The sequence below is a fragment of the Crotalus tigris genome, unplaced genomic scaffold (assembly GCF_016545835.1).
Source record: "Crotalus tigris isolate CLP2741 ecotype Arizona unplaced genomic scaffold, ASM1654583v1 scf7180000024472.5447098, whole genome shotgun sequence".
Lineage (NCBI taxonomy): Eukaryota > Metazoa > Chordata > Lepidosauria > Squamata > Viperidae > Crotalus > Crotalus tigris.
This window is the reverse complement of record NW_024100643.1, coordinates 1,334,851-1,350,482: the sequence shown is the minus strand read 5'-3', so window position 1 is coordinate 1,350,482 and position 15,632 is coordinate 1,334,851. Positions and strand designations below refer to the sequence as shown.

The 15,632-nt window shown below is 36.4% G+C and overlaps 1 protein-coding gene across 4 annotated transcripts in view; it reads right to left on the bottom strand.

Moving 5' to 3' along the window:
- Window positions 1–15,632, bottom strand: part of NPEPPS (aminopeptidase puromycin sensitive) — a 117,113-nt gene that overhangs the window by 42,339 nt on the left and 59,142 nt on the right. For all 4 annotated transcript variants that reach the window (XR_005555489.1, XM_039333152.1, XM_039333151.1 and 1 more), the window contains 6 exons: window positions 14,261–14,357; window positions 14,118–14,151; window positions 9,554–9,668; window positions 4,514–4,678; window positions 4,180–4,284; window positions 410–470 (listed from right to left, as the gene is read on the bottom strand). Coding sequence is in view for 3 of the 4 variants with exons in the window: in XM_039333152.1 (XP_039189086.1) it covers window positions 410–470; window positions 4,180–4,284; window positions 4,514–4,678; window positions 9,554–9,668; window positions 14,118–14,151; window positions 14,261–14,357 (577 nt within the window). In the remaining variant the exon portion in view is untranslated. The remainder of the gene's footprint in view (window positions 1–409; window positions 471–4,179; window positions 4,285–4,513; window positions 4,679–9,553; window positions 9,669–14,117; window positions 14,152–14,260; window positions 14,358–15,632) is intronic.

Sequence of the window (15,632 nt, the reverse complement as noted above, 5' to 3'; positions counted from 1 at the left end):
CTGCAGTTAAAGCACATTGTGTTTGTTTCATTCCAACTCCATTGTGGTGGTGTATAGAACCAAAGATGTTCGAATTGTGTCGATGTCCCAATATTTCTGGACCTGACTGTAATATTAGACTGGTTTACTTTGAGCAGGATTGAAGAATGAAATTGGAAAAGTTCAGAATTCACTATGGGACTCTGGTAGTAATTACTATTGCAGTGCTCTAATACATCAAACAAATGATTGTGGTTAAAGTTCCATAAAGGTATAATTTAGAAGAAACTATATGACTAAAAAACTACATTCCTTTTCTTTTTGATTAGAAAAGTTCAATATGGAATGCCTTATAAATGTTGCCCTCTTTCATAAGTGGAATGCTCTGGAGACAACAGAATAAAATAAAAACCACAAGCCTTACAGTTACCTGTAGAAGCATTCTTATGCTGAAACTTGGTAAGATAGAGGTGCATTCCTTTTCGGAAATCCTATAAAACAAGTATTTCAAAAGAAACAAAATTTTCAGAATTAATTCATTTCTGCTTCAAACAGGAAGGGAAGTATCCTTTTCCACAAAATCATTTTTTTAAGAACAGAGTTTTCTGGTTAATCTAAATGTATTATTATACGTCTAATACTATCACAATACTTGTGGTACCATTTGGACTTTATTAATAAGACAATGTTTAGGCTCACAATCTGAAAACTTGAGCCCAAAATAATGATCAAAAGCCTTGGATATAAAAATGTTGTTAGATTGTAATTTTGAATCTGGCAAAGCAGAAAAATGATTAAATACATAATCATATTAACTATATTCAAATTTAATTATATGTAAAAGAAATAAAATTAGTTTTGCCACAGCCCCAATCACTTCTTTTTGGCTCCCTATACTTCATAGTTTAGGTAAGACCTCATACTGGAAAATATCTCCAAAATATTAAAAATGCATAATTAAAAGATGAGTTTGATTTGAGCTAAAATAAGATACTTGAAGAATACACTAGGGACTCATCTGTACCTCCTGCTTGCTCTGGTACAAAGACACCCATATTTTCTTAACCCAGGGATGTCAAACTGCCGGCCCATAGGCCTGTTTCATCATACTGAAGCCACGCCCACCCCACTGCCAGCAATGCAAAAAGAGTCGCGATATGTCACAGTATGTCATGTGACGTGGCAAGTTTGACACCCATGTCTTAACCTATCTCCAAGCTCATTTCAAGGGCAAATTTTGCCATTATATCTTGTTCCACAATAACAGAGTTTTTCCACTTCTGCTGACACATTCTAAGCAATCACTTTGCAATTAGTTATCCCAGGGTGCATTTAAAGGTGTTGGCCTGCTACTGAAACCCTCTCTATTCCCTGGTCAATAGTTTGGATGCTTTTAGCCTTTTAGTATCAGAAAAGCAAAATTTTCTTACTAGGTGAAAACGCTATGTTATCCCTGTCTTTTGACACTCCATATATGGCAGAAGTGGGGAGACAAGGACTCTATATTAATCTTAAACAGTACCATTCTGGCTCTCATTTGTCTATATAATGATTGCAGTAAAGGCTCTCATTTGTCTATATAATGATTGCAGTAAAGGGTTTTTCAAACTATTTTGATGGTGGGGTGAGATAAGGTAGAGTTCATTTGAATAGTTAAAAACTATTATTTGTTTTAATATAAAGACATATTGATCCATGTGGGAAAAAATACAAAATCCATTGTTAGCCATACTTAAAACCAAAGAACATGAAACAAACTTTCCAGTTTTTCCATTAATGAAAATAAATAATATTTTGTTTTTGGGTATTTCAATTAATCATAATAAAATACAGTCTGTTTTGGATTGTACATATATTTAGAATTTAGAAATGTTGGAATTAAGATTGCTGGGAGAAATATCAACAACCTAAGATATGCAGATGATACCATTCTAATGGCAGAAAGTGAAGAGGAATTAAAGAGCCTCTTGATGCAGGTGAAGAAAGAGAGTGCAAAAGTTGGCTTGAAACTCAACATTAAGAAAACCAAAATCATGGCATCCGGGCCTCTCAATTCCTGGCAAATAGATGGGGAAGAAATGGAGGTAGTGACTGATTTTATCTTCCTGGGCTCCAAGATCACCACAGATGGGGACTGCAGCCAAGAAATTAAAAGATGCTTACTCCTGAGGAGGAAAGCTATGGCAAATCTAGACAGCATACTAAAAAGCAGAGACATCACCCTGCCAACAAAAGTATGTATAGTCAAGGCCATGGTTTTCCAGTTGCAATGTACTCAAGTACTTTGGCCACCTAATGAGAAGGAAGGATCACTGGAGAAGAGCCTAATGCTGGGAAAGATTGAAAGCAACAGAAGAAAGGGACAGCAGAGAATGAGGTGGCTGGATGGAGTCACTGAAGCAGTATGCATGAGCTTAAATGGACTCCAGAAGATAGTAGAGGAAAGGAAGGCCTAGAGGAACGTTGTCCATGGGGTTGCGATGGGTCGGACACGACTTCGCAACTAACAACAACAAATTTACAAATATACGATGAACCACCATGTCTCCAGGGTTATACAAATTAATCTTGAGAAAGGAATACTGTCTAGTCACATCTTAAAATTCAAGAGTAATCTCAGATGATGTTCCTGACTAGGATTCTTCTTGTGAATGGAGTTACAGGCTTTATGGCATAGAAATTATCTATAAATAGCAATACAATGCTGTTCATCATGAAATCTTAAAAAAAATCTTACACAGACAGAAGAGAATCCCTACTTCCTAAATTAGCCTTATACAAAAATGGGGGTTAAGAGCAGAGCTGAGATCCATGTTCAATTTTTTCAATGTTGTAGTTAAGCAATTCTCAGAATGTTTGAAGTATATCTATAAAAACTTAGTTAATTGACATAGGTGGCCATATCTATATTCCAATTAGAAATACTTTTTTTCCTGTTTTGAAGAGTTAATTTTATTCCTCCACTAGGAGTTGTCATCTTCTTGGCTATTATCTATTACTTGTTTCTAGTTTTAATTTCTATATCATAACTTTTGAATATATCATTTCTTTTGCTAAGGAATAGAATTTCAACTACATATTCACAACATAGAATGGAATACTATTTCAGTTGTAAATTATTATACTTTAGCCATAAAAATAGCAACTAAACACCAGAATATTACAGATAGCCCTTGACTTACAACAGTTCATTTAGTGACTGTTCGAAGTTGCAATTGCACTGAAGAAAGTAACTTATGACTATTTTTCACATTTATGATCACAGCGACATCCCCATGGTCAGGTGATCAAAACTCAGACCCCTGGCAACTGGTTTATATTTAGGACGGTTGCAGTGTCCCAGGATCATGTGATCACCTTTTGCAATCTTCTGACAAGCAAAGTCACTAGGGAAACCAGATTCATTTAACAACCGTATTACTAAGTTAACAACTGTAGTGATTCATTTAATAATTATGGAAAGAAATGTCGTAAAATGGGGCAAAATTCACTTAAGTAATGTCTCAATTAGCAACAGAAATTTTGGGCTCCATTGTGGTCATAAGTCAAGGATTACCTGTATTAGATAAGTATCTTGGTGTATGAGTACATAGTATATATCTTCTAATTTGAAAGGCATGGCCAAATACCGTGTTTCCCCGAAAATAAGACTGGGTCTTATATTAATCTTTGCTCTAAAAGATGCATTAGGGCTTATTTTCCAGTTATGTCTTATTTTTGGGGAAATATGGTACTAAATGCATCCGTCTGGCTGATAATCTTAACTAGGGCTTATTTCGGGGGTGGGCTTATATTACGAGCATCCTGAAAAATCATGTTAGGGCTTATTTTCTGGTTGGGTCTTATTTTTGGGGAAACACGGTAGTATATTGGTTTAGAAAGCAGTCTCTTGATGAGAAATCCTAGCTTACAGAAAACACCATCAGGACTTTGGTTGCACATGTGGCATACTAACCAAAATGTGCCAAAACCTGACTAGTTTTACATCCCTACCATTAATAAGTAATATGGGATGGACACAACTACCAACTTAGTCAATGCTTTCTATATCTTATTAAAAAGACCAAGAAAAGGTGCCTTAGCTTGACACTCTGCTTTGTAATTCCCAGTACGTGAGTTTCTCTTTGAACAAGTTCCACTACAGACAAGAAAAATATCATAGTTACATTTTTTTCTTTGTGTGTATGTGTGTGTATTTACCTCATCACCTATATAATCATGTAGCATTCGAATTACTGATGCTCCCTTGCTGTAAGAAATTGCATCAAATATTTCATCCACTTCAGATGGATGGCCTACATTGACCTAGATGTGAGAAAAGGAATAAGTTATACAGCAGATTAGGCTAGCAACTTAATAAATATTAAGGAAATCAGTTTACAATATAATCTCTTAGCTTAAGATATCAAACAATTTGCTAATTTGTTTTGCTTTGTCACCTCAATGATCAGAAGATTTCCATTTAAAGAAATGCGAGAATTTGCAAAACAAAAAAACAAAAAACCTTTCACTAATTAATGGAGGTGGCACTCACTTCAATAGGATGACTGTTGTCTAATGCATCAAGCTCCTGAGCTCTTGTGTAATCAGCAGATACGAACTGAGTCCAGATATCATATTCTGGAAAGCAATGGTCTACACAAAGGTACTCAATCCAGGATGCAAAGCCCTCATTGAGCCACAGGTGAGTCCACCATTCCTAAACAAAAGAAAAAAAATTATTGACAGTAAAAATATAGTTTTAGGCTGCATTTTAAAGTACAAAATAATGTTTAGCTTTCAGACTCTGGGATATCCCATCTTCTCAATGACTAATAACCCTAGATCTTTTTAGTAGAGATGAAGACTGTATTAAAAAAAACTCCACAGAGGGTAGAACTGCAATTCTATGCAAAAGAGAAAAAATACCTATATGCATAAATATTCTCTTTTTTAAAACAACAACTTTTAAAACTTAATCTGCAGTCTTCTGTCAGGTGTGAAGAATCAGAATCACACATTAAGTTCTAGTTCAGAAACTCAAGCCTATAGATAAGAATCTGGTCAACTATCATACAATGCTAAATACTGGCAAAACAGTTAACAGAATTCAAGAGGAATTGGACTTGGACCTTTTGTGGAAACATAATGACTCTAAGCCAGGGGTCTCCAACCTTGGCAACTTTAAGACTTATGGACTTTAACTCCCAGAATTCCCTAGCTGACATAGATCAGTGAAACAGCTCAGAAGCAACTTAATAAAAAAAAATAGCTTACATATTCATGGCATAGAGAAATTAAACAGGAATGTCCTTTTTCCTCTAATTTGACCATTGAAATAATGCTTTATTTAGTGAGAAAAAAATTAAATAGTTACTTTAAAAAATACAAATATAGTAAGTTTTCTTTGCAACAAATAAAACATGTTAGCACTACTAAGCTGCCATTGGATAAAAAAAAAATCTGGATATACAACTACAATAAGGAAAAGGTAACAATTTTCAGTGTGGTTTGGATTTTAACAGGCAATCCCAAACTCTGCGGCTTAATGGAAAAAAGCACTACTAGCATTTACATAATTCTAAAAAACTAGTGAAGTTGTCATATTTTATAGCTTGATCACAGAGAAAATGTTATTTTTATACAGTGTATTATTTTAGAAGCTTAGGCCATATTAGAAGATAAGCAAATGCAGACCTGTGGGGTAAATTGAACTCCACGAGTTTTTGTTAATATCCTATGCAAGAATGAAAGATAAATAAAAACTTTGCATCAAAGGGGCAAGCTATACATAGTGGTTTATAGAGAAGCTGCTCATAGTAGTTAAGAAAAGATGGGAAAATTCTGGAAAATACATAATGATTCTAAAGCGGGCAATACACTGTCTAGTCTTCTATAAAAATTCAATAAATAAGAAAAAATGTGTTATGTTTTGATACATAAAAGTCAACAAATTTGACTTTTATGATAAAAGCGATTGTGATAAGGGTTCAGATTCTTAAAAAAATTTACTTCCAGCTGTAATGCAAGTATCTAAGAAACATTGCCAAAATTGAAAATGCTGATATATATTTTCCTAGTTTAGTCAATCCTTCATCAGTATTAATTTACTGCTTTAATTTGTTATTTATTTATTTATTTATTTATTTGAGACTTATATACCGCTTTAAGCGCAAGCACTCTCTAAGCGGTGTACATGAGTAAGCAATGTATATATATATTTACATTGCCCCCAACAATCTGGGTCCTCATTTTACCTACCTCAGAAGGATGGAAGGCTGAGTCAACCTTGAGCCGGTGAGATTTGAACTGCTGACCTGCTGAACACAGTCAGCTAAAGTGGCCTGCAGTACTGCACTCTAACTGCTGCGCCACCTCGGCTCCTTATATGTATTATTCAGTTTATCTGAAATACTATTAGGCCCTTCCCTGCTTGCGCCTAACCATGTCATACCTTGACAATAACATATGGCATTCTCTTCATTTATTTATTCAATTTATTATTTCATTTGTTAGATTTATACCCTGCCTTTCATTCAACAACTTGAAGTAGGATATGTAAGCTGTTTTTGGTTCCATTTTTCTCTACAGTAACAGAGATTGGGCTAACAAAGAGTAACTGGCCTACAGTCACCCAGGTACTTCCATGCCTGAAGGCAGACTAGAACTTGGGTATTTTCAATGTTAGTCTAACACCATATCTCTATACCATTCTGACTTTGTTTTATCTTGGCCCTGACCCATATGAAGTAATACCCATAGTATTTACATAAAAAATGGATTGTGTCTGGAAACTGTAATATAAAATATGTGAAATACAGTGTTGCAGCCATGTTCTTAAAATATAATCAAGAGGCGACTCCATAAAAATATTAGGAAGAAATAACAAGGGTTTTTTTTTGTTTGAAATTCAGAATAGATTTAATTATTCTACCAGCATTTCTTTTCTCTCCTTTGTACTGAAATTAACTGATGAACTCATGACGGTGCTGCCTGTTAATATCTCATATTAGCACAGCAGAGTGATAATACCAGCTCTTCCTGCTCAGGTATCTATGCGCAGTAGTTACTAAGCACAAATATATAGGAAAAAAGAAGTCATACTGAGAAATAAATACCTGGATACAATCAGGACTATAAAAAAAAACAATCAGCTTTACCCAAGGCTCATTCCACATGTTAGAAAATCTATTTGGTAAGGCTGTGTAGTATTTTGGAGTTGACAAAAAGTATTCTGGAGTGCATGAGGTCATGCATATTGGAATCATATGTTCCCAGGATCACATATCTGCATTCTACTGCTATTACAAAATCTGAGAAAATAACCAATTTGGTTTAAGGAGTTGTAGACAGGTTATAAATGGCCATCCTGTGTGTATATATGGCCACCCTGTGTGCGAGAAGTTTTTTTTATTTTGGAGGGGGTTTTTTTGCTTTTAGTTCCAAAACATTGCATTATCTTACTAGTCACATAAAGTTGTTTCCTTCATATTCTTCAATGTCCTACTACTAATCAAATGCTAAAAAGAAATGGTTTGGAGTTGATACTTTCCATTTCAACAATGACCACAATATAGTAGTCCCCGAGGTATGAACCTAATGGAGCCTGGCCATTAGGCTCGTAAGTCAAAAGACTCATCAAATTAATCAGACTCAATTTTACAAATTTTTAAAATCAAATGGGTTGTTAAATGAATGAAGAACTGACTTACTATTTCCTCCGACAGCTGTCATGTTAACTGACCTGGGAGGGTTTCCCACCAGTTGTTTCTGGTGAGCTGGTTCAGGAACTAAATTGTCTCCAAGCAGGATTTGCAAGCCATCAGTTATTTTTTTAAAAAACAATTGCTGCTGCTACCCAGCTCAAGCATCTTCAGCTGCCCAGGGGTGGGGGTGGGGTAGGACTGTTGTTTTAATAAAAACCACTAGCTTAAGAGTCTTCAGCCACATACCCAGAGGGAGATGGGGGAGGCATTTGCAGAACTCTTGACTTGCAATAGTAACAGAAATGGAAGGGACCTTGAGGTCAGCTAGTCTAACCCACTGCTCTCACAAGAGAATATTTCTAATAAATGCCTATCCGTCGCTTCTTAAAAGCTTCCAGTGATGGGCATCCACAACTTCTGTAGGCAATTTAAACTACAGTAATATATGCTAATTTCCAAAATAAAAGCCCAATAGTTTGCAAACACTATAGTTTCCAAAATACAGTACTGGCCTTAGCAGTAATATACAGTAAATAAATTCCCCCAGAAACAAATGCCATGGAAAGAGGTCACATGTCTTTTTATTTGCTAAATCACGTATGTGTCAAAAGGATTATGGAGGAGAAACTCAAACAAAACATTAACTCTCTTAAAAAGTACAAAATATCCCAAAAGTACCCTGAAAATTTATCAATGAGTTTTTACTTCACAAGTTACCAGTATTTGCTGCTTGTTTAATCAATCCTATATCAGACATTTCATCTGAATAGCATAAATGAAAAGTGTATAACTTAGTTTTCCCCCCATAAAACTTCTTCCCTTTATATATATAGAAATAAAGCTTATGTGAGCAATGAAGAGTGGATCACTATAGAAGCTGGATAAAGCATCAGTTTTCTGCTTAACCCCTCTTCTCCAGCTAAGGTAAAGGTTTCTCTGTTCAGTTATGTCCGACTCTAGGGCATGGTGCTTTTCTCTCTTTCATGGCCAAGGGAGCCAGTGTTGTCCAAAGGCATTTTCTGTGATCATGTGGCCAACATGGTTATATACCAAGGCATATAGAATGCTGTTACCATACCGTCAAAGTGATGCCTATTAATCTACTTGCATTTGCATGCTTTCCAACTGCCAGGTGGGCAGGATCTGGGGCAGGAACAGGAGCTGAACCTGTTGCATGGCACTCGGATCTCAAACCCAGCCTGTAGCTTTCTAGATGATAAGTTCAATATCTTTTAACTGCTGAGCTATTGCATCCCCATTCTCCAAATAACCAAAATACAATTATGAAATATATACAAATAGAATTGAAAACTGTTTTGTACTAATCTACAAGTTTATTTGAGATTTTTCTTTATCTTGATTGAACAATGTGAAAGTGCTTTGAGTTGCACCAAACTAGTCTCCCTCATTTTTTTTTAAAAAGCCTCTCTCCATCTATAAAATAAGTAAAAGTTGATCCAAAACCTGTAGTAAATTTGGACAAAAATAGATTATTCTAGTAATGCAATACTAGGATAGCTATCACAAATGGAAAATTACCCTGAGTGGATACTTGGATTTAGCTGGGGTGGATAATTTCCACCTTCTCTTAATATAGGAGCCAGCATGAATACAAAATAAATAAACATTAAAGTTGATATATCCAGACAAATTAATGCTGACTTCAACCTGATTTTACTGGGGACACTCTGGGTAACATTCACCATTTAATCTACCCTAATGTTTCCATCACACTGTTTTCCCAACTGACATAACATAATACTATGCAAATGCAGATATGCACATTGTCAGTAGTAAATATAGGATGCCTTCAACAATAATGATTAATGATTAATGATAGGAGTGGATTTAGCTATAATTTGAGTAACTTAAATATACTTCTTAAATACCATAGTCACAAGGTTTCCAAACCACTGGTGAGCAAGTTCATGGCCCACAACAAGGGCTACCCATTGACGAGAGGAAGAACAAGAGTTTTTGGGATCAATTAGCAGTGCAGTTTCCCTGCATGGGGAAAAAAAACAGAGATGTAACAATGTGACATCAAAAAAGTGAAATTTAAAAACTTAGTCAAGTTAGAGAACTCATCTAACCAAACTTATGTAAAATGAGTAAAATTGTTCTTTCATACCTACTAAGAAGCAACAAGGAGACACATTTTTCAGAATGCTCAAAAGAAGAACCTATACACACCTCTAAAACTAATTAGTCTATTACATTACTAGGTAGAAAATTCCCTATTGAGTATATTTAGATTAGATTAGATTAGATTAGATTAGATTAGGTAACCTTTATTGTCATTTTTTACTATGGGCAATATATGAATAAATATATGCCTCTGTGCAAATTATAGGTTGCTATGATTATTTGAATTATAAGACAAGTATCTTTATTATGGTCCATGACCAATCCAGTTTTAATTATAATAAAGCAACTAATATTTTTTCAAAAATATACAAATTTACTCCAAAATATTTCTATTAAAATTCCACAATATCATGATTTATTTCAACATTTATTTTTATATTTAACAAATAGGACTAAAATATAATTGAGGATTACTTGCTTTTAATTAAAAATCTTTTATCTAGAAAGTCAGCATGCTAAAGGACGATTAAATATTTTCTCTTTCCTATTTTTTATTTTGATAGAATTCACCCTAAAAGTTATTGCAATTGCATTTAATCAGAAACTGAAACTGGAACTCTGACTATATTTAAAGCTGCATGTGCTTTCATTAACAAAAAAATGAATTAATTGCTAAGAAAATGTATGAAAGAAAACATCAATTTTCACATCCTATATATAGATTAACTATTGTTAATAGAACAATCCATGTAAATTTTATTGAATTTATGCTTGTGCGCTCCCCCACATCTCTTTTGTTAATATCATCAAGAGACTGAAAGCTTCACTTAAAATGTAAACTTTTAACTTCTCCAGTGCTAGAAAACAGAACACTTAACACAAAACGAAACAAAAACCTTGTGACTTAGTATGCTGTTATTATAGGTTGTAATCCATGAAATAAACTGGCATATTTGAATCTACTCAACTACGATTTATTCAACAAATCAACTTACAGTGCAATTTCACTGTTTGTGGCTCCTTACCTCTAACCAAAACTACCATATATTAATAGTACTGCACAGTTTAGTACTGTACAGTTTTCATGCATTTTCTGCGATGTACGCTTTGAAATAAATTTCACATAGATTTTTAAAAAGTCCTCAAACTTTCACTTTCCCAGAAAAACAAAGATTATCCCTTCCTCTTCAGCAGTTTTGTATCAACTGTAGCCCCTCAGCCTCGCATAAAAGATTGCCCACTCCAGCTTAACACAATGACCCTTTTCCACCAATGCAGGAGGTCCTCAACTTACGTCTATTCATTTAATAGCCATTTAAATTTATGTTGATACTGAAAAAAGTAATTTATGACTGGTCCATGTACTTATAATTATTGCAACGTCACCATGGCTACATTATCAAAATTTAGGCACTTTGCAATTGACATGTATTTACGACTCAGTGTCCTGAGGTCATGTGATCATTATTTGCAATCTTCCTGGACAACTTCCAACAAGGAAAGTCAATGACGAAAGTCACATTTGCTTAATGATGTGATTCGCTTAATGACTGCAATAAAAAAGTTATAAAATCAGACATGACTCATTTAACAACTGCATCACTTATTGATGTAAGTTCTGGTCCAAAATGTGGTTGTAAGTCAAGGACTATCTGTACACTTAACTAGATCAATGAAAGGGATTTATATGATGAAGAAAAACTAAAATGGAATTAATTGACCTAATCAACTAATCAAAAGTATTAAACTATTTTAGGACAGACTATATCATTCACTAGGTTCTCTAGGAAAACAAGACTATCCATAACACAAATCTCTGTCAAAACCTGGCAATGCAAAAATATATTCCAAGACATTGTGTAGCAGCCAAACCACAATTACTGTTACTTAGCAAAGCGGTTCTCAACCTGTGGGTCGCGACCCCATTTGGGGTCGAACGACCATTTCACGGGAGTCGCCAAACAACGCAGTCTGCCATTTTTTCCGCCATTTTTTCTCCTTTTCCTTAGCTGTGCTACTCCCTCTTATTCTATTGGCTTTCGAAAGCCAATAGAATAGACTCTCTTGAACAGAGGCTAATTCTATTGGCTTTCAAAAGCCAATAGGAATTGTCCAGGCTGTCTCTGCCCTGCTGAGCCCGCCAAAAGCCCCAGTCTGCAAACGGTGCTGCAAGGCGAACACTCTGCAAAGCTTCCCTCCCTGCGGAGCAACTAAAAAGTAAGTAAAAGAGGGCCGGGGATGGGAGGTGGGAGGCCGGTGGGCGCAGGGAGGGTTGCTGCCACGTGTGGGGCCTGGCGGGTGCTTTACCTGCCTTGGGCTGGGCCAGCTGGTGGCCCAGCCGGTGGCCGCCCTGCGCCATCGCTGCTGCCCAGGATCGCCTGGGCCTGCCTGCTGCCGTCCCAAATGGGCGGCGGCCAAGGTAAGACTAGCGGGGCAGCGACGGGTGCAGGGAGGGTTGCTGGCGTGCGTGGGGCCCGGCGGGTGCTTTACCTGCCTTGGGCTGGGCCAGCTGGTGGCCCAGCCGGTGGTCGCCCTGCGCCGTCGCTGCCACTCGGGAGCGCCTGGGCCTGCCTGCCGCCGCCCCTTGCCAGCTATGCCTCGGCCAGCGCAGGGGGCGGCACCTCGCATGCGTGGTGCTCCCGGGCAGGGAAATATAGGTAGTCCTCGACTTACGACCGGGGTCGCAGCTGTAAAAAGATTGAGAACCACTGACCTAGCAGAACAATTGGAAAGAGACTAGCAATGTAATGAAAGCTTTTCTGTATTCCTCTGGTCCAAAAACTCAAAAGAGATATTAAACACACCTGGACAAGTTTTCTGTGGAATTCCCCAAATTGTCAATTTGGAGAAGTTTATGTGACTGCCCACTATTAATAAGGGCTTTGACTGGATTTGCAAGAACAATATGTAACAATTATTAAATGCTCAACAAACTGTGTTTCATTAAAAGAAGCCAGAATTTCTAAGCACAGCTTGATGCTTGGCGGTCAATAAATCATCATTAACTCTAAACACAGCAGGCTGGTTTGCCTTGCCATGCCATGGTAAAGGCTGATTTCGCAACAAACACATCAAAGTACATTCAAGCCAGCTATAATTTGGTTTCTTTCAAGTTAATATGAGAATATCATGCCCTGGGTTCTATCTGCCCAGAAAAGGCCAGAAAATAAAGCCATTAAGTGAAAATAAACCATGGTATCAGACTTTGGTTCTAGTGAATGGATGATGCCATTGTGTTCATGTATTACATTAATCCTCATAGGCAAGTCACAGATTATTCAAAAATGATATACACATGAGCATGCTGATCTACTCCTAACTTACATTTCTGGACTACTGGTATTCTTCAGTTTATGACAACGGGGACTGAAGCAGTTGTTAAATGAGACAACAGCAAATTTGGCATTCCCAGTTATGTTGAAAGCTGTATTAAGTGATATCGCAGATTAATAAGCAGATGGAGACCTGCCTCTCTGGGTCTGAAAATTCTCCATGATGAAATCCAAGCAGGATTTTCAGCCCCAAAATGAAAGGCAAGTTTCCCCTCTCTGGGACTGAAAATCCTACTTGGATTTTGGCAAAGGGGATTTTCAAACCCAGAAAGAAGAGGAAAATGTCTTTGCTGTGAGTCTGAAAATCCTGCCTGAATTTTGCATGGAGAATTTGCAGCACTAGAGTGAAAAGACTTGCCTCAATCCCATTAACTTTCTGAGGAAGCCAGCAGGGAAAACTTCAAAAGGTGATCACTTGACCATAGGAGGTTTGACAACAGGTTAGATATGTAAATGGGTTGCCAAGCACTCAGATCGTAATCATGTGATAGCAGGAGTGGTGCAATGACTTTATCTTCAGCCCCAGGCCACAAGTACCTTTGTTTAATACTGCCTTAATTTTCAACAGTCTTGAACAAATGGTCAAAAATTATAAAATAAGAACTCATAAGAACTCACTGTAGAACGATATACAGATTCAATAAGCTGGGGTCAAGAATAAGAAGGGAAAAAAGCTAAATAAAATGGAATCAAACACTTAACTTCTTTTCATGACTGTGCTGGAAAAACCAAAGAAAGTACATGGCTCTAATGTTTATAGCTGTAGCACTATAGTGTAGCAATGAATATGAACGCAACTTAGTTATGATTCTTGAATCATTATTCATATTTCTTTATTTCTCTAATTCTTTGAAGAAGATATTTATATAGAAAATTCATACTACCCAAGATGGAACAAAGTTCAAGTTAAAGGAAATTACATCATGCTAATCAGTATGAAACCTAATTCATTCCTTTACAAATTATTTGTTAAATCCTTAATGAAATGGAAACATGAAAATAAGAATATGAAAATAATATTTTAATATCATACCTATAAGTAACAAGGCCCCAGTTCTCCATGGCACCTTTTAAAATAAATACAAAGTTTTATTGATATTGATACACACAACAGTCTGCAGAGTATTTTATAATGTAAAGAAAGCTCAGACTTTAGAAATATATAATATATGTTACCTGCTGCAAAGTCTGCAATAGCTATAAGATCAATTTTAGGAAGAGGGTAAGGAACATTGAAGTAGTCCTTATAAAAAGGCAAAGTTTTAGCAGCAACCTATAGAAATAAAAAGATGAAAAATTATAATATAGAATGTTTGACCTTATATTGCCCATCTATTAGAACAGACCATGGTATTGTATATCAATCTTTACCTCTAGATAGCTTGATGCATTTTTAATTTTCTATTAATAAAGATACCATAAATGCACAATTTACCAAATTATAACACGTTACAAAATGTATTTCTATGGTGTTTTTATAAGGGTTCTTAAAATATAAGAGGAAGTTCACTAACTAATATTGCATCTCTTTGAAAGTTTGTTTTCTAGATCCCAGTTCTTTTTAAGCACATGAAATCTGTAACTCTGAAGTCCTTAATTTCAGCATTATGGGAATTATTTTATTATGACAACTGATCTCTACATTCTGATGAACTGTAGCTCATCCCATCATGAAACACTGGCAGCTACCTGTGGTCTGTTTAACTCAGTGCTTTTGGCACTGCTTAATGACAACACTCATGACTTCAAATACATTTTTGCTCCATTTTTACCCAAACATGCAAAGGATTAAGTTCCAGACTTTCTATATTCATTCATTCATTCATTCATTTTTATTCAATTAGAAAATTTATATAGCCGCCTAATCACTCAAAGTGACGCTAGGCAGCTTACAAGCAATAAAAACACAGTACAGGGGAAAAAAAAAAAACAATAACCCTCACTCACCAACAACACATAGTCAAATGAGCTATTTGATGGGCTCCACCCACCCACTGGCAAAACCAAGTCTTCAGGGCCTTAAGAAAGAGTTTCGGTCTGGCCAGATATACCTCCTTAGGGACGGAATATTCCTTGCCTCACCACTCTAATGGGTTGAATGGATGTGACCAGTAAGAGACAGTCCCTCAGATAACCCGGTCCCAAGACATGAAAGGCTTTAAAGGTGAGAACCAGCACCTTGAATTGCACCTGGAAGCAAATCGTCAATCAATGCAGTTCCTGCAGAAGTGACACTTGTGCACACCAAGGTCTGCCCAAAACCATGCAGGCTGCTGCATTCTGAACAACTGGAGCTTTCAGATCTTTTCAAGGGCAGCCCCAAGTAGAGCACGTTGAAATAGTCAAGACAGGAGGTGACTAGAGCATGAGTGATCTTGAGTAGGCATTGTTGGTCCAGGAAAGGGCATAAATGTCTCACAACCCATAGTTGCACAAACACCTTCCTGGTTTCAACTGCCACTTCTCCTCAAGCATGAGTCCAGGAGAACCATCAGATTACATACTGGTTTGTTTGGGGCAGTGCCACTCCACACAAGACCAAAAGTAG